Source organism: Xenia sp. Carnegie-2017, unplaced genomic scaffold, assembly GCF_021976095.1.
Source record: "Xenia sp. Carnegie-2017 unplaced genomic scaffold, XeniaSp_v1 HiC_scaffold_24, whole genome shotgun sequence".
Classification (NCBI taxonomy): Eukaryota; Metazoa; Cnidaria; class Anthozoa; order Malacalcyonacea; family Xeniidae; genus Xenia; species Xenia sp. Carnegie-2017.
This window is the reverse complement of record NW_025813487.1, coordinates 1,954,812-1,981,799: the sequence shown is the minus strand read 5'-3', so window position 1 is coordinate 1,981,799 and position 26,988 is coordinate 1,954,812. Positions and strand designations below refer to the sequence as shown.

General features: G+C 34.5%; 2 protein-coding genes and 1 long non-coding RNA gene across 13 annotated transcripts in view; all 3 read left to right on the top strand.

The window, feature by feature from the left end:
* LOC124451505 (brefeldin A-inhibited guanine nucleotide-exchange protein 2-like) overlaps positions 1 to 5,952 on the top strand; it is an 87,799-nt gene extending 81,847 nt beyond the window's left edge. For 2 of the 11 annotated variants that reach the window (XM_047002134.1, XM_047002132.1), the window contains exons 33-35: positions 201 to 366; positions 836 to 973; positions 1,087 to 1,175. Coding sequence is in view for 8 of the 11 variants with exons in the window: in XM_047002139.1 (XP_046858095.1) it covers positions 1,087 to 1,204; positions 3,298 to 3,405; positions 3,761 to 3,838 (304 nt within the window). In the remaining 3 variants the exon portion in view is untranslated. Of the gene's footprint in view, positions 1 to 200; positions 466 to 835; positions 974 to 1,086; positions 1,205 to 1,807; positions 2,898 to 2,974; positions 3,110 to 3,297; positions 3,406 to 3,760; positions 4,258 to 4,333; positions 4,717 to 4,993 lie in introns of those variants that run through there. The other 9 variants (XM_047002139.1, XM_047002138.1, XM_047002137.1 and 6 more) reach the window with 9 other exon arrangements.
* Positions 5,953 to 11,305: 5,353 nt separating this feature from the next.
* On the top strand, positions 11,306 to 16,166 carry LOC124451264. The gene is made up of 5 exons (XM_047001886.1): positions 11,306 to 11,663; positions 11,845 to 13,821; positions 13,909 to 14,849; positions 15,003 to 15,544; positions 15,785 to 16,166. Exons 2-5 carry the CDS (start codon positions 11,949 to 11,951, stop codon positions 16,164 to 16,166), a joined length of 3,738 nt encoding a protein of 1,245 aa, XP_046857842.1. The 5' UTR covers positions 11,306 to 11,663; positions 11,845 to 11,948.
* Positions 16,167 to 24,447: 8,281 nt separating this feature from the next.
* Positions 24,448 to 25,110, top strand: LOC124451567. Its single transcript, XR_006950531.1, has 3 exons — positions 24,448 to 24,511; positions 24,639 to 24,772; positions 25,021 to 25,110. It is a non-coding gene; the product is annotated as an uncharacterized LOC124451567 (long non-coding RNA).
* Positions 25,111 to 26,988: the final 1,878 nt, after the last annotated feature.

Below are 26,988 nucleotides of genomic sequence, written 5' to 3'. Positions count from 1 at the left end.
ACCATAATCCAATCAAATACGCTCTTTGAGGGTTTTGCATCTTGGTTTTTGACGTTTATTTACCCAGAGCTGAACTTTCATACAATTTCATGTCTTGACATTGTTATAAGTAGCAACGATACACTGTAGTCAGAGTTGTTTACTTTCAATAATCGTACATGTCCCATTATGATTGGTGACTTAGTTTTTCATTATTTCAGGTTCTCAACACTCCTCGACGAACCGCTAAACGAAAACACGACGGAATGTTTCCACATCTTACCTCTAACCAGCTGTTTTTGTTTTGCGAAGTGCTGGAGGACTCGTATAAGTTTGCTAAAAGCTTCAATTGTAACAACGAGCTGAGGACGGCGCTTTGGAAAGCTGGTAAACGCTTCATTAATATATTGTGGCATTTGACACGAGCGACACATTTTTGTACAGTTTCTATTTGAATTGAAAATTAATACACGAGTAAAAACATCACATCAAAAACGTTCAAGCAAAAAGGCAAATTTGTGGCTGTCCGTCCTGTTAGGGCACTCACTCTAAAAGCTGTGCATGTCCGTATACCTAGACACCCACATGCAGCGTGACCAAGTTTCTTTACCAGATTTGGTCGTATGAGCTTAAACTGTCCTCCCCCCTTTTCTGAATGTTGCATCTACATAAAACGGGTGGGAAATTCTAAGGTCATTAGACCAAGTCTTGCGAAAATAAAAAACATTTGCTTTAATGGTTATACTGCACGCATAGTTTTTTTCTGATAAATAAAGATTGCGGACACACAAGTAAACTTTTCCCTTGCTTCATTCATTATAAACTTCTCTGTATAATTTCTTTGATCATTTGAAAGTTTTAAAGGACAGTCGAAGCCCAATTCATTGAAACAAAAGACGTCCAGTTCGGGCTGCCTGTTGAGAATTCTCTTTCGCATGTACGACGACGTTGCGAGAAAGGAATCATGGGAAGGCGTCGAGGAAAAGGTGTTGAGGTACACCTGGGGATTAGCAAGATCAAGAAACCATGTGCATTCCCGCTTTTAGAAACCATTTAAACTTTTCCTCTATAGCTTGATTTGATTTATTTCTTTTTCTTTCTTTTTAGGATCTGCGATGAAGCTTTGAGGCAGTTTATTGAATTACAGTCAGTTGGTCACAGGGATGCTTGGACAAGTTTACTATTGCTTATGTTTACCAGAATTCTTCGTTTGAACGATGAAAGAGTGAGTAGTGATTTTTTATATGGTTAAATGATGGAAATGATGTGCCGTGTCGCACTCCCCCCGTCTTGTAAAGTACGAGCATGCGCTTTTCGAAAGTCAAAGACTGATTCCCACCAACCCCCGTACAGTAGCGTGTTAACATGCTCTCTCCATAAAAGTTATGGTTGTAGATAGTTTGAGAGGAAGCTTTTTGTTGAGATTGAACTCTTGATGGTAGACTTTTTAAGATAGAGCTTTTTGTTGAGATTGAACTTTTGATTATTGATGTTTTGTGTGGAGGGTGATCTCCGCCAAAATTAATAGCTATATTTTCAATTACTAATGCGCATTTTGTCTTTTGCAATGTGCATTTTGTCTTTTTCATATTCCATTCTGGCATTTCGTAATCGGATCTTGTCCTGTACAATTTCTGTTAAAACTCATTTTGTTGTTGAACATTCCATTATGATGACGTAACATTATTCGTGAATCGCAAAACATCAAATTTACTTGTTCACATTATAATTTATTTATAACTATTTACCGCCAAAAATTGTTAGTATCAATAAATTATACTGTTGCAATATTTTATGAAATAACTATAACGATCTTTGTCCTTCGAAGCAACTTTAGTATTCTGTGCAAAAGAGAAGATTTTTTTGGTATGGGGTATGATAATGGAGCGAAAAGTCAAGAGGCAGCAGCTTTACTTTGCCGAGCAGCAAATTTACTGAATCCAGACTCTTCTGGATCAGCAAGTCTTAGATCTTCATCGACTGCTCAAGATGGTAATCTTGCCGATCATGGAGCTGCTCAACGTGTCCAATCGTCAACACTAGACAGCACATTGCAAGAACAACATCAGGCTTCGTCATCTCAAGCTTCCACATCAAGATCATCTTGTTCGATAAGAGAGCAGGAGTTTAGGCGGTTGTTTGCACCGTATAATCGAGCTAACAATGGAAAGATGTTTTCTCATTCACCAGCAAAACGTGGTCGATATAATTCGTGGCGACAACAAGGTCGGTGTTACAAACCACAAGAGACTTGGACTCAAGATTTCTTTTGTCTGGCAAACCATGAGCAAGATTGTGTGCCTACTAGAATGGAAAAAATTAAATTACAAAAAGCTGGTTTTGGACGTAGACGTATTTCCTTCCATAAAGATTCAAGTGCAGCCAAAGTGAAGGCAAAATTAGAAGAGATCTATCCCCGGCTGGGCTGGTATCAGGCGGTGGTTTTGAGATATTAAGATGGTTTATCACCCAAAGATTTGTATCTTATTACCTCTCCACCAAATATTGGATATTCTGTCCACTTTCTTCGTGATAGTTCAGGCCTAGGGCAGACAATTGCATATATTAGACCAGTTCAAGCTGATCTAGATTCCTCATCCTTGGAAACGGATGATCACGCTCCTGCAGGAGATGCTACAGAAAACAAGGTACTGTATTCATAGCTTTGAGTAATTTAAGGGATAAATTATTATACAGGAAATGTTATATGTATACATACATTGTTTTTGCTAGGATATATCTATTGGACCAACAGTGGAATGCTTGAATTGCTCAGTGCAGATTCCAATGAATTCAATCAAGAATCATATGGTTGAATGTAGAATGGACAAACACCATAAACAATTTAAGAAGGTCAAGATCAATGTATGCTATAAGCTTGCATTAATTCCTATTACACATTTACTGTGAAAATGCCACACTGTTTTTTGTTCACCTACTTATTTTGAAAATTGAAAGTTTTGTATCTCAGACAATATGAATAATTTTTTATCAGGCAAGTTTTTCTTGAACTCCATTAATGTCTGAACTGCATGAAATGTTTCCTGATCTTCATGATACAGCCATAGAAGAAGCTGTAAGAGTTTGTGAGGGAGACATTGAAGTGGCAGTTTCATCATTGTGGATCACAGTAAGTACTTACATCATTATATCAAGTTCCATGTATGGGATTATCAATATATTTTGGTCGTAGCATAGACTCCATTGAGGCTGAATGGTGGTGTGAAAAAACAAATATTTTATTTTTCATTTTTTTAATAACTACCTCCAGATAATGAATGAATTAATGTGTTTGTACATGTAACTTCAATTATAAAGGCAAAGGAATATTACTTAAAGAGGAGATGCCTAATTATGGTGCTGTTGATAGCGCAAACTCAGATTCTGAAAATCTTCAACAGGCAACAGCAGTTCTTCTGCAAGAAGGTATGAAGAAATTAATAGGTACATACATGCTGCTACACACTCATAAATGCATCATTATTGCAGCATTCATCTTAATTATTTTCAAAAGAAACGAGTTGTAAATGATTTGATATAGTTTTCTTGATTGGTTTAAAATGATGCTTTGCTTCATGCATGACTTTTAGCTTGTTGTTTTAACTGGCAATATGCTCCTGCAGCAAATTTTGGTCTCAATATGAACAAAGTTGAACATGCTTATTGTGATTTTTGCATGTTGTACTTAGGTGTAGAAGTTGTGATATTGGTAAGCTTAGTGTAGCAAATACTTGCTGGGTTGTATTGCTACAGTAATTATTTGACTGGTTTTCTTTTTAAGAACAAAAGAAGACAGTCATTGAAGAGTATCGAGATGCTACAATTGTCAGTGACAGTCCAGTTTTTCGAGTTTATGTGAACCACATGGCAAGTGACTTTGCCAATGACATTTTGGGAATTTACAAGAATCACAGTAGTAAGTTGTGTGCTTGGTTCAGTGTAAAGTTTGAAAACGAAACTTCAGTTGGCAGTGGTCCTATGCGAGAATTTTCAGCCTAGTAATGAAAATGACTCTTAATGGTTTTCCACTGGATGGTGAAGAAAGGCCCAAAACTCTTGTTTTTGACGGAGAAAATGACCATAAAGTTCCTGTAGCCAACTCACTTTAGAAAAGTACAGGCTTCTGTAAGTGCATTGGAAGAATGATTGCACATTCTTTCCTACATGCTGGATCACCACTATTTAGTTGTTGATTATTTGGTATGTGACAAAGATGAGATTTCTTTAATAGAAGTTGTGGATATACCTGACATTGATCTGAGGATTGCATTGAATGAGGTTTGAAAAGTTTTATTGCACCTGAGCATTGCTTTTCAGTATTTTGTTTGAGCTAATCATGTGTTTTATGACATAGTTGAACAGCCTTGGCAAAGATGAAGCTCCTGGAACTGCATTGAAGGATGTTTTAACTCAGTACAGAGCTGAAGCTTCAATTTTAGATACATCATTCTCTGGTGCAAATCTTCATGTTATTACCCAGCAAATCATGTTACATGCTGTCCTTACCCGTAGAAAATCAAAGTTGCAAAATCTAGCTTATGGAATGAATGAGTTTGGACTGGTTGATTTCTGAAGAACACAAAGATGTTGTTCAACCACAACTTTTTCCACAATCAACTGCTTCTCTTATTAATAAAGACAAATTAAAAAGAATTATTGAAGAAGAACTCCTTCCTTGTAATCAACTGATGTTGTTTTTGAAACAATACATTGATCTAATTGATGGGACAACTAGTGGTAAGTGTTTTGGTAGAAAGATGCAGGGAAGGTTGTAAGTGGTTGTAGTCAGTCTATGTATGTTTTTTGTGTGAATATGGTTTGCTTTTTAATATTTGCACCACAACTGATTATATATTATGTTGGAGCAGCAGTAACTTTATCTGTTTGAACAATATCAATGTCAGTAATATTTTCTTGCTTTTAAAATGGATCTTTGCTTTCTCCAAAAAAACTTAAATGTTTGACTGTTTGAGGTACTAGTTATATTAATACTTTAATACCTGTCCATTCCTAGGGGCAAATCTTAAAGATCTGTAGTCTTTTTGGACTGGGTGTAATTTACTGCCTGCAAATGGTGCAATCCTGCATCTCAAAGTTGACAGAACAAAAAGATTGTAATCTGCCCCCAGAAAGTAGAACTTGTTTTCATTTGTTAGTTCTTCCATGTCATGAAAACTTTGATGAAATGAAAGCTAAACTGGATAAAGCTTTGCAATTTGGTTCAAGAGGATTTACCAATATTTGATCTTGGAACAGTTTATACATCTCTTTCAGCAATAACATAGCTTGTTGCAGCTAATATGGATGATGCACAAAATTGAAATATTTTTATTCTTTGTTTTGGATATCATTTTTATAGTTAAAGACTTAAAGTGAATATGTTAATGTTTCATTAAATTTTGTTCTGGCAGTGCATCAGCATTTATGTGCTAAAAAATGTTTTCTGCTAAAATGTTTGAATAATGAACATAATGAAAAATTTATAGCCTTCCTTGCCATACATATCTTCTTTTGTATTATCTGAATTGACACCAACGAACAATAAGTCAAGTCTTATAGAACTCAATGTTTACGAGTCACGAATAATGTTGCGTCATCATAATGGGATGTTCAACAACAAAATGAGTTTTAACAGAAATTGTACAGGACAAAATCCGATTATGAAATTCCAGAATGGAATATGATCAAGACAAAATGCGCATGAGTAATTGAAAATATAGCTATTAATTTTGGAGGAGATGCGCTCTCTTGGTGTTTTTTCCCTTACTGGTACCACTAATCTTTTAAATTTGCCTACTGAGACTCAACTACAATGTGTTTCTCATCTTTACTACACATCTGAGATAAGCATTACCTTATTTTCATTACATTCTTTACTCTTGTGTCTGCAGTGTTTTTTTAACACAAGTAATTATAATTCCGTGTAGTTGGAGTTTGAAAATTATTAATAATTTACAATGGTTTATTAAATAACAAAGATTTTTTATAATATGAAAGGACTTATGCAATAATCTAGTTGTATGGAATTTTGATTAATGAAATAAGAAAACATTTGCATTTTCGAAAACCGTGTCTTAAGCATGGACATTTAAATCCTGTCTTAGTTGATCCTCAACTCCTGAGTTAAAACTTGTGAAACTTTATTACATTTAGCATTAGTCCTTTGGAATTTGACTAATCTCATATTATCATGCACTGTGTATGCGGTACTTATTTATGTATTTTTATTTCTATGACAATTGTTTTTAGTCAATGATGTATACTTAGTTATATAACTGAGATGTTCTACATAGACACACTATAGAAGAACATACAGTAGAGCCACTCTATTGAAATTTTTCGTGCCACACATATCTTATTACGCATGTGATTACCATAGTGGCAGCCAGTCAATTGCTTTTTTTGACGAATAGGAATGATGAAATCTCTAACGGCAGCCAGTAATCTAATTAAATATACAGCAGCCAGTTGCACACGAAGTGGACCTACTGTATGTTCCCTATACTGTGGCATAGATGTCATTAATGTTTCATAATACTGTTTGCTGATGTAAATCATGACTCACTCTTCATCTTCAATCGTTATTTTAATGTGTTTATGTAACAAAACTCACAAGGATAAAAAATTGATGTTACAATAAGGCATGAACTATGATCACCATTTTTTAACTGATGTGTTCATTTTTTAACTCTCATCCGTTTTTTGAGTATGTGACATGTAAAGAACTAAAGCAAACATAATTTTATTCTCACGTCTTACTTCTAAAACGGAAGTAATTTTAGAAAAATTAAGCGATATTTTAGAACTACATTACCGACATAACAAATTAGCTAAAGCAGCATCTCGATAAAGTATGACTAAACCTGCATGAGAAATCATATCTAAATTGTACATCAACTTTCTAACTATTAACAATGAGCTGCATGGTAAAGAAAAGCAAAACCTGTTCAAAGCTATGGGAAAGGTGAAATAGCATACTTGTCTATGGAAAAAATGGGAATCTGTAAAAATTTATGTACGAGGGATGGCATGTCCAATCATGCAACACCTCCCTTTTTTGCCGACGCCACTTTGGACTAAATGCTGTGTCTCTAGGAAAATGTTGATAGTTCTATACAACATACCATTCATTTTAAAAGTAAGAATATTTGCAAAATAAGCAAATGTTGAACACAGGAAGAATGTATTTACAAAGAGAAAGAACGAAACCGAATCTATTTTTGTAAAATGTTGATTCATGCAAGTGATGCAACACAGTGAGCTTTTAAAATTATACTTTTGATCATATTTGTTTAACAGTTTCAAGGTTTACTTTTATTGCATCTTTGCTGTTGTATATACAGTGTTTTTATTGAACATAAGTAATTATAATTGCGTACAGTTGATGTTTGCCATGTATTTATAATTTACAATGGTTTATTCAATAACAAAGGGTTTTTTATAATATGAACTGACTTATGCAAGAAATATACATGTATGGAATTTCTGTTTAATGAAGGGAAAAATCCATTCACAGTTTCGAAAATCGTGTCTTAATCATTGGCATTCAAATCCTTACTTAGATAGGCGATTCTCTATTCCTGAGTTAAAACTTGTGAAACTTTATAAGATATAGCAGTAGTCCTTTTGAATTTGACTAATCTCAATGTTATTATGTACTCTGCACGAGGTTCTTACTTATGTATTTTTATTTCAGTAACAATTGTTTTTAGTCAGTGATGTATACTTAGTTATATAACTAGAATGTTCTACATAGACGTCATTAACGTTTTTTAATACTGTTTGTTGAAGGAGTTCCTGACTCACTCTTCATCTTCGTTTGTTATTCAAGTGTGTTAATGTAACAAAACTCACAAGGGTAAAAGATTGATGTTACAAGAAGGTATCAACTTTCATCACCATTTTTAATCTGATATGTATGTGGTCGCGTTGTTTATATTAAATCTCTCATCCGTTTGTTGAGTATGTGACGTGTAAAGAACTAAAGCAAGCATAATTTTATTCACACGGTCGTCTTACTTTTAAAACAGAAGTAATTTTAGAAAAATTAAGCGATATTTTAGAATTACACTACAGACATAACAAATTAGCTAAAGCAGCATCTCGCTAAAGTATGACTAAACATCCATGAGAATTCATATCGAAATTTATATACCAACTTTCTAACTATTGACAATAAGCTGCATGGTAAAGGAAAGTTAAACCTGATCAAATGTATGGGAGAGGTGAAATAGCATACTTGTCTATGGAAAAAATTGGAACCTGTGAAAATTTATGTAGCGGGGACAGCATGTCCAATCATGCATCACCTCCATTTTTTGCCGACGCTACTTTTGACTAATCGCTGTGTGTCTAACAAAATGTTAAATTAAATGGTTTGAACCCGGGAGTATCGTTACATGTTTGTAAATGATGATCGTCCAGGTTAATAAAGTCCTGAGAAGGACTGTTTTTGTTGAATGAATGTTTTATGCAGTGCGGTGTTTGAAATTAAATGAAGATATGATCTTCGCGTTTGCTGGATTTAAGCATCAGTCTGAACTGAAAAATAGATTTGAATGGATTTTCAGAGGAGTTGATTGACAAAGGTCACATGGTGGCAGGTTCATTGTTGGGCTCATGTTTCTCGTGATAGGAATGTCCAATGAATGTTTTCGAGAAAACATGAGCCCAACAATATTGACCTGCTCACCATTGTGTGACTTCATAGCTCAGTTGGTCAGAGCACTGCACCGGCACCGCAGAGGTCATGGGTTCGAATCCCGTTGAGTCACCTGATTTTTTCAGGTTCCTGAGACGATTGCTTAAATTGTCCAGCAAAGTGCGAAGATCATATCTTCATTTAACTGTTTTTGTTGTTGTTGACTGACGTTTCGACAACCTTAGCGGTAGTCATCTTCAGAGTCAAATGAGGAGTAAACGTCAGGTTAGCCGTATTTGTTGTCTGGTTCTTACGTCATTGTATTGTGTGTACAGGAAATGTGTATTGTCCATGAGGATTAGTGTGAAGTGAAATATTTTATTTTTAGTAGTGATGTGTGATTTAGGTGTGATGTTCATAGTTGTAATGTGTGGGTGTCAATTGTGTATTGTCATTGTGAACTAGTGTGAAGTGTAATGTTTTTAGTTGATCGTTTGTTTGTATTGTGAATAAGTCGTTTGTAAGGTGCCGGTAATTGCTGTGATCTGTTCAGAGGGGTTTGTTCCAAGTTGGTTTACCAACTTTCTAATGTAAGCCGTTGTCTATAGTCAGTACTGTAAGTAATGCATTTTGCCGAGTCCCAGTCAATGTTGTGCTTTGTGATTCGGTGATGTTCGGCAATGTGATTAGTTTTGTCTTGTTTCTTAGTAGCTCGTTTGGGTTCAGTAAGTCTTATGTTTAAGTTCCTGCCAGTTTCCCCGATATAGGAGGCGTGGCAGTCGGAGCAGTTTATTTTGTAAACTGCACCTAGTCGTTCGTTGGGTTGTTCTTTGTCCTTTATATTCGTTAGTACTTGTCGTAACGTTGTGATTGTTTTATGTGCGACAAGTATGTTGTATGGTCGTAAGATACGCGAGATAGTTTCAGACGAACCTTTGATGTAAGGTATCGTAGCTGTTGTCACTGAGTTGTTCGTTTCGTTGGGTTCGTTGGGTTTGTAAGTGTTGCGTTTGATAAAGTCAGAGTTATAGTTTTTTTGTCAAAAACACGTTTGAGATAGTTGTTTTCGTTTTGTAGAGCGTCCGGTGAATCACATATGATTTGTGCACGTCTTGTTAATGTTCTGATTGTGGTGGCTTTGTGTGATGTAGGGTTGTAAGATGATTGGTCTAGCAGTCGGTCAGTATGTGTTGGCTTGCGATAAACTGTTGTTCGTAGTTTTTCGAGAAAAGGAAGAGTTCCGTTTTCTTCGACAACTTTGGTAAATTGTATGTGGCTGTTCTGTTTGTTGATGTGGTACTCTGCATGAGGTTCTTATTTATGTATTTTTATTTCTATAACAATTGTTTTCAGTCAGTAATGCATACTTAGTTATACAACTAGAATGTTCTACATAGATGTCATTAATAAGTTTTAGTACTGTTTGTTGAAGGAGATCTTGACTCACTCTTCCTCTTCATTTGCTATTTAAATGTGTTTATGCAGCAAAACTTACATGGATAAAAGATTGATGTTACAATAAGGTTTGAATTATGATTGCCATTCTTAAATTGATATGTATATGGTCGCGTTCTTTATATTAAATTTCTCATCTTTGTAAGGTATGTGACATGTAAAGAACTGAAGCAAGCATAATTTTGTCTACACGGTCGTCATATATGAAGTCTTATTTCTAAAACGAAGTTAATTTATTGAAAGTAAAGCGAGATTCTGAAACTATATAACTAACTTTACATAAAAAATTTGCCACTGAAACATCTCGATAATGTATGACTAAACATTCAATAGAAATCATAATTAAGTTGATACACCAACTTTTAAACTATTGACAATACGCTGCATGGTAAAGGACAGTACAACCTGTTCAAAACTATGGGCGAGGCAGAATAACATGAGATCATTTTTCTACATGTAGGAGGCTGAATTTTTCTTTATAAACTATACTTGTCTATGGAAAAAGGTGGATTTAATATTACGTCACCTACACCAGATATAAAAAAGTTCACAAAAAATATTCTCGTACTATATTGAACTTGCAGGAACGATGTCTCTTTCAAGGGAAAGAGCTATTTGTTATATAAATATAAGAAAAAATATGCTAGGAAGACGATTTGATCTTTTATAAAAACAGGACATTAATTAAATTTTCAAAGCCTTTATCAAACTTTCTATTTTATGAAGTTATTATAAATTACTTACAAAAATCATCACAGAAAAGAGTATCCAACCATGTATCAAAACCGTATGAGGTACATACTCATATTTTTCAATGAGTTTAATGAAGTTAATCTGTTGAATCTAAAAGCTTTGTATAATTTTCGTAGATTCTTTACAATATGACAATAAGAAATTGAAGTTCTGTTATGCCGCTCGGTGCTTAATACCTATTACATCATTAAATCTCTTGATCTTTGACTCTGGAATTTCGGAAAAACAGTTTGGCGATTTCCATTTGGACAATTTTTGGCCTTTATTCTCTTCAAATTTTTTTCAAATTTATACTGGAGCCTGTTGCGCGAAGCGTGGATAGCGTTATCCATTGGATAGTAGTTTTTTAAATTTGTGAATGTGCATGATTATATTTTGTTTATGATGATGAAACTTTGTAATTCTAGAACCAATATTACATTTCATTTATTGTTCAGTTCGAATTGTTAATTTTTCCCTTTTAAGATATTTTTAAAGCGCTCAAAAACGTTTCTACTCAGTTCAATGGATAGCGTTATTCCACCTTCGTGCAATTGATCTCTTCTCTGTTAATTTATTATAACAGTCTATGTAGAAAAACATAAATCTGGTGAGAACCATATATGGACAATGAACATGATCGTTAACTACTTTTCAGCTGTATCCAGTTACAAGGATGTGAATCAGAATGATCTCGTGAAGAGCCCATCCTTTACATTTGAAGACAACACGTCTACACTACAATACAATGAAAGGCAAAAATGAAGAAATATTTCATTATAAAACTGTGAATTTACGTTGTGAAACGAAGGAATGAATGTTGAATTGTAGAAACAGTCGTTTTGGTTCATATTTGGTAAGTTTTACAAAACATTAATTTTAAAACATTATTGTTTAGCTACTCTTTATATTGTATCACAGATTTTACTAACTTTTTCCATTTTAACTTTGATATAAGTTTTTCAGTTGGTCGTTGATTTATTTAATTTTAAAGTTTTGTAACTTATTTTTGTACCACTAGTTCTCTTCGTTTTTAGTCTGAAGTTCAAATAAAGGCTTCACGATTAAAACCAAAGATTCTCCATTAAAGTAAGTCAGAGTATTCACAACACTATATTTTAAATAAATTTCTTGTTTAAAAATGGCTTCACCACCTAAAAAACTGAAGATTGAGGCAAATGGATCTCGTTTAAGTAAACTTTTGATAAATAAAGGAACACAAGCTTTGAAAACAACATTGCATGTAAATTTTCGCTCGTCAAACCTAAGCGATGAACTTAATGAATCATCAAATAAAAGTACATTGGAATTATTAAGAAAAAGAAACGTCATCAACAAAGAGCAATGGAACCTTCTTTACCCATCAACTGGTTTTCCAAACCTTGATAACTTTGATATTTCATTATTGACTGTCTTATTGCGTAACATATGTGGTCTAACAGCGCCACATGGTGGATGGGATAATCTTCCTTCCTCTTCAGATACTTCAATCTCAGCAAATATTGCGAGAATAAAGTTTTATCGAAACAAAGTGTATGGTCACATAACCACAACTAGTGTAGATGACAGTGAGTTTGAGCATTTGTGGCAGGAAATTTCAAAGGCATTGGTTGGTCTGGGTATTCAACAAACTGAAATAGATGAAGCAAAGAAAGCTCCTCTCAGTCCTGATGAGGCAAATCATATTGAAATATTGAAAAACTGGTATGAAAAAGAAAAACAGTTAATCAATGTCGCTGAGGAAACTAAAGATGTTGTAAAAGAATTAAAAAAAGAGTTTGAAGTTATGAAAAATAGAGTTGATGTAGCAGGAGCAGATGTCAAGAAGCTTGGAAAGTTTTATTTCAATGGTCTTATAAAAGATCTTAACAAGAAATACCTTGAAGGCACTAGACAATGGTTATTTGAAAAACTTGACACTTGGTTTAACGATAAAAGTGAAGATGCTTCAAATGTCATGATTTTGGTAGCCGGTCCTGGCGTTGGTAAAAGTGTGTTTGCTGCTGAGGTGTGTCGACGATATTCTGAAAAGAAGAAACTTGCTGCTTCTCATTTCTGCAGATATAATCGATCAGATGAGAGGAATCCTCGAATGTTGATAGAATCATTGGCTAGTAGCATGTGTGATACAATATCAGAGTTTAATTGTAAACTGAATGAAGAATTACTGAGAAACCATTCCTACAAAATAGTCGCCGATGCATTCCGTGTTTTATTAAATAATCCATTGCATTCATTGGTAGGTCATGAACCAATGCTTTTGGTTATTGATGCCTTAGATGAAAGTCAAGTTGACGGCAAAAGTGAATTGTTGGAATTGATTGCAGAAGAGTTTGACCGACTGCCCAAATGGATCAAAATCTTCATCACCAGTCGTCCAGAACTTCCTGTTCAAAGGAAGTTGAAAGACATGAATCCTGTGGAAATTACAACTCATCCTCGTGATGAAAACAACGAAGAAGACCTGCACAAGTATTTGAAACATCAGTTAAACAATCGTGTGCAGATAAACCGCTACGTTCTTCAATCATTAGTTACAAAATGTGAGGGATCATTCCTTTATGCGTATTACGCACAACTGAGCTTGAATAAAGAAAATATTGAGCTTACTTACGAAAACATTCAACAATTCGTCCCTAGTGGGTTAAGCAGTGTTTACACAAAGCAATTTGAAAGAGTAAAAGATTTAACGAAAGAAAGTCCGGGAAACTCTGTTTTCTCAGAAACTAATTTTATGCAATTTCTTGAATTGTTGGCTGCCTGTCGGGAGTTTTTACCATTAACTTTACTGTTTAACTATTTAGGTTTTTCTGATGACATCAAGTTTGAAGTCCGCAATAAAATCATTGAACTGTTATCTCAAATTTTGCCAGTTTACGATGATTGTTTAACCGTGTATCACAAATCTCTAATTGATTGGTTGAAATCAGATGGTTACGAACAGCATGGATTTACAGTTGAGCCAAAAAATGGTCATAAGTTCTTATGGCATGCTTGTGAGAAAGTGTTTAAACAAATTAAGTCGATGAACATTTTTGAAGATCCGATGAACACTGCTATGATTAAATATGCTTTGAAGAATGGAGTCCACCATATGATAGAATGTCGCGAAAATGATCACTTTAGCTGGGCAGTTGATGTCAAAGTGTTTTGTGCAAGGTTAATGGGTGTAGAAGACATTGGCATGTCTACCATTGACTCTGAATTGCGTGAAATCATTAATGAGTGGCATACTTTCTTGAACAAAGATGTACTTGAAGAACTACTATTTCATTTGTTATTGACAAAGAAATTTGCATTATTTATGTCTCAAAAATGCGTAATTTATTTACAAAGTATTGCAAACAGAATTGATGGCAGTGACGAAAAAAGATTATTGGCAAGGGATTTATTCAAGCAAGGAAAGCTTGTTTGGTTTGAAAATTTGGACTCAACATACCTAACAAGCCATCATCATTTGACTGTCTCCTTGCGTGCTAACGTTTCATCCCTTTGTGTGTCGTCCAATGAAGAACTTCTTGCTGTAGGATATGATAATAGTCAAATATCTATTTTCAAGCTTCCAGAATTTACAGAAAGGTGCATTCTTGGCACTGCATTCGATGATTCAAGGTTGGATAAGTGGGATAATGTTAACACAATTAGGTCCCTGGATGACATCTATGACTATCCAACATTAAAGAACTTTGCTTTTGTACGTGGAAACATCTGTTGTTGTTCCTTTTCACCTACCGGAAATAGACTGGTAACTAGTGATGGATCTACTGAAGTAAAGTTGTGGGACGTTAACAATGGACGTTTGTTATTATGCTTAAAGTCAGCTGATGTCGTTAATCGTTGTTATTTCTCAGATTCTGGTTTGTTTATTACAGCAGACTATGTAAAACATTACTATGAACTTCCTAAAGAAGTGCTCACTGCATGGAATTCATTAACTTTGGAAAGAATTGATCGACGCTGCGTTGTTGATTACCAAAAACTACAATGCACCGATAAATGTCCAGAGTTCTTTGTTGAAGTCATCAAGGCTTCGTACGCTTTTGTAAAATTCTTCGAGAAATTTTATGTTTTTCAATTCCCAAAGGCAATCGATATTTTTTCATGTAAAAATGAAAATCCATCAATATATTTCCCTATAATACCTTTAACAATAACACACCATTATCGTGATTGTGTTGTTTATCATACAAACCAGGTTGTAAAGCTTTCTGAAATCAATCAGCTGACAAAATACAACAATGAAGGAGAAATCGAGTTTTGTTTACCAAATGTTTTCTGTCCATGTGTTGAGAGGAATCTTAACAAAGTCCATCCCATCTCGTTTAAGGAATTTTACGTTGTTCCGTATCTTTCCAAGCTTAAAATTTTCAAAACTGGTCATCTTTGGAGACCTTCATTTATCTTTGAGAAATTCGAAATTCATTGTTGTTGCTTTTCACCGGATGGATCTTTTTTTGCTGCTTTCGCTGTTGGTGACCACGTCAACCTTCATATTTGGAGCATTGAACGTTGCACTATTATTCAAACTGTACCAATGCCACTGAAGGATGCATTTGGATGTTGGTGGTCAGATGGTTTACTGTGGGTATGGGATGGTTCTGATCATCTTACGAAGATATCAACTTCGTCTGAAAAGTTTGTACATTCTACTCAAGCAAAGCAAGTTAACATTGGATTTAAACCTTTGAGATTCTTAGCCTATGGTGATGTCTTAGTTTGTATTGACAAAGAAGAAAGGTTTGTTCAAGTTGTTAGAGTTACCAAGGGTGAGATACAATACAACAAAAGACTTCCTGTCGATAGTTCAAAATTTGAAGCAGCAGCTGTATCACCTGATAATTCTGTTATTTTAACTGTAAGCAAAACAGAATACACATTATGGAAATGGGGAAATAACAACAATGAACTTTACTTGAAACGTTGGCATACTGCAGATATACCCATAACGTCTTTTATTGAAAAATTGTTTCCACATAGAACTATAAATGATGTCAGGTTCAATTGCTACTTTACAAGTGATAGTAAAAAATTGGTCATTCTAATCTGTGGCGACTACTTCGAAAAAATGGGTATTTATGTAATTAATTTGCATGAGAAAGGTGATGTGAATGCGATTTTGCATATTGTCAATAAAGATTTTGATATTTTCGAGCAATTCGTACACAAATCGTATTGCATTGGACAATCTAGTGATTGCTCATTGATGGCTGTCGATTTAAAGAGTGGTGAAATATGTGCTGAATTTCTTGGATCTGAGTTTCTATTTCTTAGAACTATGCATAACAACACGGGAACTTTAGCTTTAGGAACAAATGAGAGATACGGAATTACATTTTTTAAACTCAATGTACCTGAGTAAAATCACTAATTCAACCTTTGTAGTAATATTAATTTATCGTATTTACTAACATTACATATCACTTATTAATTGGTCCATTTTCATTAAAGCCATTGTTTTTTTAAGTCGTTGTTGCGATTACAGTTGTTTGTAGTCCTTGTTTCATCTTCATCATCATCATCGATATCTAATGAGTTATTGATATGTATCGACTTGAAATGTGAAACATTTTTCGTTATAAAGCGATCATCTTTGCATCGTACTGTTACTCGGGAATGATGTCTACATACATAAGAGATGTTAGCTTGTTTTGTCTCTGTTTCCTTACAAGGACATCATCGCCAACTTTTATCTGACTGGTCTTTATATTTCACTTGTTATCAGTATATTGTTTGTAGTATGCTTTCTGGCCAGTTTTGTTTTTTTGCACTTCTTTATGGCGATTGATGGTGTTCCTTTTTTGAGCGATTGACAACTTCCCCTTAACCGTTCAGTTGAACAATAGTTCAGCGGATGGAAACCCAGTTGTCGTGTGAGGTGTTACACGGTATTGTAACAGGAATCTGTTGAGTTCTTGTCGTCATGGACAATTTTCAATTCTTGCAGTTTTGAGCGTTTTACCACGAGGTCTCATAAATCTTTCTGCTTCAGCATTTCCTTTGGGCCAAATAGGGATTGAAAATTTTGCTTTTATTCCCAACGCTTTCAAATAACGAGAATATTCTTCTCCTTTGAATGGTGAGCCATCTGTCTTCACAACATATTGTATGCTGTGGGTTGCAAAGATCCTATCTAGCTTTAGAATTACTACGGAAGCTTTTGTTGACTTCACAATATATTGTATGCTGTGGGTTGCAAAGATCCTGTCTAGCTTTGGAATCACTACGGAAGCTTTTGTTGACTTCACAATATATTGTATGCTGTGGGTTGCAAACATTGAGTTCTATAAGACCTGGAGGGGAAACGTCAACAAAATTACTATAAATTATTAGCGCGCGGCCGCGTGGTCAAAAACATGGCGGATTTGGTTGTCAAAGTCAGCGGAAAGACGCGGACTCATAACATTAAATTTTTTTCGCCCACCCAGATTTGACAACCACAATTGCGATAATATAAAATATCGATGCCAAGCACAAAAACTTTTAGAAATTTTATCTTTAAAACATGCTGCAAACTTGTTTGGTATACGGATGCTGAAGTAATGCCAGAAAAGGAAACATTTCATGACACCGGTAAGCAACGTAAGATTGTTTACTATTTCATATTTAATATAAACGACAACCTTTTTGAAAATAGACATGTTTCGACATCTCATGATGCTATCTTCAGTATGAGTGAAATAATAGTTGATACAAGGTTTATATAAAAGTAATATGATACATAAATTACAACAATAAAAAGGAAATAAGATAAATTAATGAGGAGCGTCCGAGCGTATTATAAACTAAATATTGTATTGAATTTAAAAACTTGAACATTGAGGTCAGGGTTAGTTTTGTTAATGTGGAGTGCCTCTTTGATTTTAAGGGTGAATGAGGTGTCGGCAGTGTCGATGATTTTGAAGCAAGAGGGTGAATAGTTGGTTTTACATGAGTGAGATTTAAGAAGGTGTCGGTAGATATGAGAGTTTTTGCTGTTGTGGTATGTTCCCTAATTCTGGTGGATAAATGGCGCGAAGTTTCGCCAATGTATCGGGAATTACATCCCTTGCAATTGAATTCATATACCACCATGGATTTAATTTTGTCTATTTTCAAAAAAGTTGTCGTTCATATTAAATGTGCCTTGGCAATAGTGCTTTTACGAAATTATGTTTACCATTTAAAGTGTTCAGTGTTTTGTTTTAAGTCAATACTTGAAGTGTGATGGTATATATTTTGTAAATGTTTTTACTCTTAAGTTATAAAATAAGTTATGTTTATCCAGTCTTATTTGCTCTTTACTTAATCGCTTGCTAGACGAGGCAAAGAAACCAATTCTTATCGAGATATGCATATCTTAAAACTCCTTGTTTCAACTGAGTTTACCTTCAAGAAATGGAGGATTTTTTTATATTTTTCTGAAAATATGAAGCAAATATTAAGAACAGAGCTGTATTGAAATCAAATGCAGTGCAGGATTAATTAATGAACTCTTTGGTACATGTACAATAAAAAATATCTGTCTTAAACAGCTAGCCTGGACAATTAGACAGATTATGGACAATCATGATGATGGTGTGTAGAAAAACAAGGTTTGCTTTATGCTAAAAGTTTTATAAATGCTATCTGGTGTTTCTGTAAATGAATTGTTTGTTATAGTATACAGGTTAATACATCAAAATCAAGATAAAAACTACTTTGTTCAATAATGTGCCAAATTATACTCCTATCATGAAAAATTTGCTCAAGAATAGCTTATGATGACATGCATGAAACATTAAATATAGTACTCAGCATCTGACAAAATCCATACGTTTTTCAATTCCAGGTGATTAATAATTCACATAAGATGCATTGGTTGCTTAAAGTTGAATGTGGAAGAAGTAAAAATTGATGGCAAAGAACTTTTTATGTCTTTTGAAGAATTACGATATCATTTAAAAGAAAAAGAGTAGCAATCTAGTAAAAGAAGCGACATCTGCCTTCAACATGAGACTTTTCCAATTATGTATAATTACTTTGTACAAAATACTATTTTAGATTAACTTGATTTTTAAGTCATTCACTGATATTTTTACCAAAAGACGAAAAAAAATTCAAAGGCATAATGTAAAATTCAAAAGTTTGTCAAATTGTTTGAACCTAAAAAAATTAGTATAGGTAACTGTAATTTGTAAGGACACAAGAGAAAAGTAGGGCAAGAAGGTTAGCATTTTTGAGAATTAATATGTTCTTATTGACATACATTACAGCAATAAGAAAAGTGCTATGTCAGAGAAACCAATGTACTTTAATTTAAGAAATCGTATTTTCAATGGGAAATTAATGTAGTTCTGTTCAGTAGTAAATTCATGGTTTTCAATGACAATCCAGTTTCTATTATCTTGGCTCAAAACAGAACTAGCAACATGATTATAGAATTTCTGAATTTCGTTCTTTTGCTCTCCTAGTTCAAGATATTTTCTTCATAAGTTCTCAGTAGATTTATCAGAATATCATAATACTTTATAAGACACCCAGAATCAATCCTACAAAAAAAAACACAAAAAAATTACATACCTACTTATAATATATTTTCAGTCGACTTAAGTCGCAGGGGTATGCTAACTTTTTCTAACTCCTTTTTGGACATTTTAACTAAGATTTACCCATCTATTCAATAAAGACAGTTGCACCAAGCTGTTAACAAACAGTCAAAAGCACAAGTATTGCGCATGGGATTATGCATTAAAGTTTAACGACACATTGATAGTGTGAAGAATGCCGTTTGATATTTAGTTCTAACCTAGCTGAAGCATTATATGACAAAATGTACGTCATTTTACAGTAGATTTACCTCATTTAAATGTGTGTGTCTATTTCACAAAAACCTGAAGCATTATTTTCAATATTTTATGCTTACGGTATCGTGGTTGTTTTCGCTGGTTGTCATTAATATAAGCAGTAAGAGTTCCGGATTCGGGAGGGAACGAATGTTAAAAACTTTTCTCAAAGTGGAAGTTCTGACAACCATAATCCGCCATTACCGCCATGTTTTTGACTACGGGGTCCAGGCCCCTCTTCCCCTCCAGGTCTTATAGAACTCAATGGGTCCAGGACATTGAGTTCTATAAAAACTGGAGTGGCTATCTCAAGCGCGGCCTTAGATATATGATGATGCCAAAAAAATGGCGTATTTCATCTGTTGCCACTGAGATTTACCGAAATTGACCGCTTTTCTGGAAACTTTACAATTTCCCACTCCTTATGAAGACTCAAGTCTGCATAGGTTTACTAAATGAAAACAAACAATGTTGTATACAAATTACTTTAAGTAACCTTTTTCTGATGTTCTGAAGTGCAACTGCATCAAATACTTGTGAAGTTGTAGCACATTTTGATTTTGTTGTATTGATATATGAATTGGACAAAATGCAAATAATCATCAAAACACTTATAATTCCAATGGTGTTTATAATTCAATTGTAGTTTTAATACTTCTAACCTTCTTTTTCACTTTGTTTTGTTTTTCCTATGTTTGCAAAATAAGTGCACAATTTGAATGATTAACACAATTTTCACATCAATAATAAATTTTATAAGCAGTTGGTAGTGCATTTTGTTCTCTGAGTATCCACATCTGGTGTTTTGTTCATACAAGAATGATGAAGTGCAAGTAGATATGCCATAGCAAGGAAATAAAACCTAATGAATTAAGCACCTATAGTGTACTTTTATGCAGAGGCTTAGAAGCTTTTTAGAAGTTAGAAAGTTATTGGATTATATTACCTCTATATCATCAATTTAATGAAGAGAAATAAAAAACAAAAAATTTGTAGAAAAGCTTTAAAAAGTAAAAACTTTTCTTTAAAACAGCAGCAATAATGCATATGATAAATCTCCATTCTGTACTCTAATATGTAAATAAGCTCAAACTGTTTCTTAAATAAATATAAGAAATATATAAGAAATATACAGTACAGTAACTTTAAAGGTTTCATCACTGAATCGTTAATGTTTCAGTATAGTGCATTAGATATTAGTAACATTTAAACAACACTCAACTAAACTATTTTGATAAAGATATGACATGATTTAAACATTAAGTTATATAAAACCCAATGGTTTATACAGTTTGAAGCTTCACATCTGCAAAGGTCAGGAAGCTTTAACTTCAAAGCACTCAAGGCATCCTTAGTGAATCCATTGTCTCCATCCATAGAGTTTAAACATGATCAAATTAAATAACTCTGGATAAGGCTGACAATAAATCAATTATCTTTACAGCATTATTATTGTTTTAAGACTCTGCCTGGTCAATGACATCTTCCAGTCATCTTTACTCCTTGATCTTCCCTGCATGTTGTCAGCAAATAGAACATAACAAGCTCCGCTCCAAATCATGGATACTGTTTGGGCTGATCGTTTCTTTTTGATACTTTTCACAGAGCAAAATGTGTGCAGGGTCTTTTTTGCTTTAGGGAAACTATTTTGCAAATAGATAGGTAAATTTACGATTTCATGCATAAACAAATGACAGAAAAGTATGCAGAATTTTATGAACAAAAACAGGAAAAAATCAGCATATTTGGCGTTAAAGTCAGTCTTAAAAAATACGATTCTTAATATGTATTTTATGGCTTTTCAAGAGCATGTATAAGTGCTTTCCAATCGTTTACGGACTAAAAAAACAAGCAACTATCTCACCTGTAAGAAGCGATATGTTCCTTTTTGTGGAAACTACGACATCCAACAATTGAACGATTGAAGTGTTGGCATTATAAAAGAAATGCCAAAAAAGATATTGTCCTAGAATATGGAACTAACGATATCCATATTCTGCGATATCGTGTTTGTTTTTGAAAAATTCTTTATAATTTACTATAGACACTAGGGGGAGGTCCAGAATATTTTTTTTTCTGCAAATCGATCATTTCAGCGGAAATACTTCCGTTGGCCGCCATTTTTTTGGCTTCAGGTCCCAGTGAAGTTAGCCGCTCCAGTTATTATAGAACTCAATGGTCCAGGCCCCTTTTCTCTCCAGGTCTTATAGAACTCAATGGTTGCAATGATCCTGTCTAGCTCAGTGAACTCGACATTTGAATAACTAGAATGATAAACGAAGCCAAAAATTGAAGGCAAAAAAATATATGTCGTCATCATTCGTCATCACACGTCAGGCTCTAATCTCTTGCGTGATTATTTAAATTTTTTTAAATCATTTGTCGCTTGGTAATGGTAGAGTTCGGATCTTGATCCAAGCGTAAAAATAACGAAATTTTTGGAATGAAAAGGTTCATGGAAAGTGAATCAAATTGATAATTCGAGAAGCAAGGTGAGGTGGAGTTAGTTGCACTGCTCTTACGGTGCGGTTTTCCTTTAAAACATATCAAAGTCTTTAAGGATATTCAATTATTGATGTCGAGATGAGAACCATTTAGCATTTCAAGCACTATCAAAATCGATGAAAAATACAATCGCTCTGTAAAAAGTAAAAATGCGAGTTATAGACTCAATATTTTTATGAAACTGGATATTCAAGTTTCTTTTTTCTTCGGAAAAACAGATCTTTAAATCCACTAAAATGACAAAAAAAGACAAACACTGTCTGACACCGTTTGAAAATTTACCTTCTGATGTAAAAAAATTTTCGCTTGAATATTTTCTCGTCATATTTTCTTTTTGTATTGTCTTTTTAGCATACAGTGTAATTTTCAGTTGGCTTTTCCTCGTTACAAGTTGTAAGTTACAACGAACTCACTGTAGTAAAGTTTCAGCTGTAAAAAATAACCTTTAGCGAAGAGTTGGCCTCGTGTGTTGTTTGTCGTGATAGTGTTTATATGTTTATGCTTTTGCAATTTGTTTTCAAATTTATATTAACCGTGTATGTTTGACACTCAGGGGAATGAAACTGACGTACAAACCGCGTGAATATTCGACTTTGAAGGACTGGAACTGAAGTACAAACCGCGCAAGAGACTAGGACTTTGGCTTCAACTTTATATCTATAAAATGTATTGTCGTTATCATTCCATATATATATATATATGGAGTTCATTGGTCTAGCTTTGGAATCACTACGGAAGCTTTTGTTGACTTCGCAACTTCCACTTCGGAAAATCGTGAATATCTGTCAATGGCTACCAACAAGTATTCGCCTGAAGGTAATTGTCCATAGAAATGAAGATGTAGAGTCTCCCATGGTCCCTTGGGCATTTCTATCATAACTTAAGGTTCTTGTGACGTTTGTTTGCCCACTGCTTGACATGGGATGCATCCATCAATTGTTTGTTTCACCATGTTGTCAATGTTGGGAAACCAAATTTTTTTCTCGTAACAGCGCTTTTGTTTTAGAATTTCCTAGATGTCCCTCATAAGCGATGTTGATTGCCCGTTGTTGTAGTGATTTTGGGACTAATATTCTGGAACCATGTAGAATAATACCAATCGTCGTTACTGTCATCTCATCTTTAGTAGCTTTAAATCGTTTGACTAAGTCATTATCCCATTTGCCTGATCTTTTTGTAGCTTTTACGGCTTTTAACGTTTTGTCCGCATCCGTTCCTGTTTTGATTTTCACCACGGTCATTGCTTTTGGTACACTGTTTTGTGCAATTTAATTGACAAATTCTTCTGTCACTTTTTGTTGCTTTAAGGAGGTTCTTATCGGGTGTTTTGATAAATAGCCAGCGGGATTGTGTTTGTAGATCACTTTAAAGATATATGGTTGAAACTGAACCACTCGAACAAAATCTGTATGCTCGTTCAACTATTTTAACCAAAGATACCGACGTTTGTAACCCTTGCAACCTAACTAACATGTATTACTGAAAGTACTTAACAAAAAACAGAAAATGCCAAATGAGAAATTAATTTAACCTTGTGCAGAGAAGCCTATACCTCATCAAAGGAGCTTTGTTAAAATGTATTATATCTTTTCTTACATGAAGTACGGTAACTCAATGTTTCTTCTTTCTAATTTGTTATTTTTATTTTTATTTGAGGGAGAAACTTTTCCTTTATGTTTCAATGTAATAAACCATATTTAATCATTTGTACTTTCCTTGAAGTTTTCTCTTATGCCAAATAAGACAAGTACCTACAAAGTTTGAACGCTTCTACCAAGGTATTTATATATTAAAACAACTAATATTTAAAATATCGTCCATCAATTTTCTATAAAAGCGATTGTGTTGAGAAGCGTAGTCAGTTCTCAAGTTTAGTCACGCTATGAAAATTTCGGAACTTTATGATCATTTATTTCTTTGGAAACCTTTTGTTTTCATTGAGAGTCTTTCACTGATGATCAGAAAGTTTAATAAAATCAATTATGTTTTTTTAATGTACACCGTGAATGTTTAACGACATCAAAACTCAATGTTCTAAAGCTATTCATCCGACATCACTATTTACTTAATAAAAACTTAAACTGTGTTTGCATTAGCCTGTACAAGCGTGCGTATCTGAGCTACATCAATTATATCAATCAAAGATAATTTGCAAATGAATCATAGCTTATGCAAACTGGCTTAAGCAAACCTTGAGACTTTTGTGAGAACTCTCTAGCTGATGCAAACCGTCAACTTTCGGTGTAAAGCTTGCACTGACATTGTCTCCAGTTCTACCAAATTTCTCTTCCGTTTGCTTAACCCTGTACAACAATTAAGCATCTTTTTTTCCAAATCCCATCCTATATTCAGTCTTCACAATCCTCTCGTTCGAATTTTCTTCGTGGGTGTACAAGAGGTGAGGTGTGACCTTTCCCCTACTAATTATCAATATACCAACAATTAAATTTTGATTTTATCTTCCTGTCATCCATTAATATCCATTGATATTAGCCATTAATGTCCATTTGTGTCCTTTATTGCAGACGCACAGACGGTCGTTGATATATATTTAAATTACGACTGTGAATTGGCTTTGTCGAATATCTTTCAAAGATTGATCAATGATTTGTCTAAAGTTGCCCAAGGACGTCAAGCTATTAAATTAAGAGCGACATCAGTAAGTTGATGAATATGTTTCATAATGTTTACTTCTCTACATTCTCTTGTTCATATCTATGCCACTCGAAAAGGACTGGAACGTAGTGTATCATTTTGAAAAGGACTGGAACCTAGTCTATCAACATGAAAAGGACTTGAACATGTCTCTAATATTTTGTGCTGACAATGTTGATTATAATACATCTTTTTATCACGTTTTTATATGAATAGTATCAATGTCGTCTTATTTTTATATGATTTTTCCAGGTTCAAGAATGCAGTATTCGTATCAAAGTTCTGGAATGTCTCGTTTCTATTCTTAAATGTATGGTAGAATGGAGAAGGTATCTTTACTTTAAACCTGATTCTCAGGTGGACGATAATTTTGGTAAGTTTTAACACCTTTATGAAACTGAAGAAACTCGCATGTAGCGAATATAAACTTAATATTGTTATACATTTCTATAAGTTATCGCTTTATGATCCCTTGTACGCCTCTTTTGATATCGGCTACACTCACGATTTTTGTCTCCATCAAGATTCCATCTTTCTATACTCTGTATCCCCTATTTATCGAAGGTACCCCATTATTTTCTTATACACACGTTAATGTTCTTAATCGTAACTAGTTGCTCTACAATTGTAGTTAACCTCCCAGGATCTAAGTTATCTCTTAGTTATCTTTTTTACCCTTGGTGGTCTCGCGATGGATCAAGGCAATATCTTAATGTTTATAGTTATTCGTTATTGACCCATGCTACCCTCAATTTTCTAGTCTATCTCTACATAATCTATACTATCTTCCCAATCATCTAGGCTATCTGTTAATGATCTATGCTAACCTCTTAATGATCCACGCAATCCCTTATTGATCTCCAAATCATCATAGTTATTCCTCGATGCTTCTGTTTAATCTCTTCCATATAAATTTCCTGACAGATCTGGTTGATGGTGCACCAACAATTTCTCGAAAAGGAAGCACCAAGGAGAATGAAAACGGGGGGAACCCGGCCATTTGCGATCTCAAAAAACGGGGGGTTAGTCAGTCCTCTCTCAATAGTGCAAAAGACATCGATAATGCTGAAGAATTCGAGAGTCTTAAACAGAAGAAGGAGACGAAAGAAAAGGGAATTCAATAGTACAAAGCCATCGATAATGCTGAAGAATTCGAGAGTCTTAAGCAGAAAAAGGAGACGAAAGAAAAGGGAATTCAATTGTAAGTTTGGTCAACAATTTTGCTTATCTTCTGTAATTTTATTCAATTTTACGATTTACTTTAAGATTTAACAAGAATCCATCAAAAGGTATAAAATTCCTTCAATCTGAAGGTCTCCTTGGTGAGAAAGCAGCCGAAGTCACTCAGTTCTTACACACTAATGATACACTTGACAAGGTGATGATCATTTTAGTCCATCTATATCCCTTGCAATCCTTTAGTTTATGATGTACTAGACAAAATGATGATCATTTTACACCATCTATATCCCTTGCAATCCTTATGTTTCATTTCACATGATGTTGTCTTCTTTCACTAAAATTTTCATTTTGTCACATTTGCCCGCTATCTTTGAGGAATTCTTGAAGAAAAAGGAACATATTCGAGTCCGGATCGTCGATGGTCTCCTGTAGCGACTTGAGCGCGTGCCGGATGGTTATCTGTCGGCCTTCCTCATCCTAAAGGCGCGGCGGTCCTCCAGTTTATCGAGAACCAACCCGAGCACATTATCAAACGCGCTAAGTCCTCTCTAATTGAGAAAAATCTGACCAAGAATTAAAATTAGAGAAAGTAGTTCAGGAGATATCACCAGATTCTTGAAGAAAATTGAACATATTCGAGTCCGGATCGTCGATGGTCTCCCATTGCGACTTGAGCGAATGGCGGATGGTTATCTGTCGGCCTTCCTCATCCCAAAAGCGCGGGGGATGGAGGTCCTCCAGTTTATCATAAACCAACCCGAGCACATAAGTCCTTTATGGAGGTCTTGGTTTATCTCCCGAATGGGGCCCAAGCAAAGGAGACTGGAGCATCATATCGCCACCGGGATTTCATCTCCTTTCTGTGTAAAGCATTGCAGTATATACTAACCCATCCCTTTGCGGGATCTAAACCATCCAAGTTGAGCTTGCTCATTTTAAAAAAAACACCCAAGCGTAAAAGAGCTCTATGCCTTGTTCAAGGGCAACCCTGAGCTTCTCAATGAAGAGTCGATCCTGAGCGCGGTCAAATCCAGGTTG

Bases quoted from the DNA above. Each gene is read 5' to 3' on its own strand.
- LOC124451264 (XM_047001886.1), top strand. From the start codon at position 11,949: ATGGCTTCACCACCTAAAAAACTGAAGATTGAGGCAAATGGATCTCGT. The intron at 13,822-13,908 runs AAATTAAGTCGA...ACCATATGATAG, and splicing joins TTGTGAGAAAGTGTTTAAAC to AATGTCGCGAAAATGATCAC. The intron at 15,545-15,784 runs GTTTGTTCAAGT...GTTTCCACATAG, and splicing joins TGTATTGACAAAGAAGAAAG to AACTATAAATGATGTCAGGT.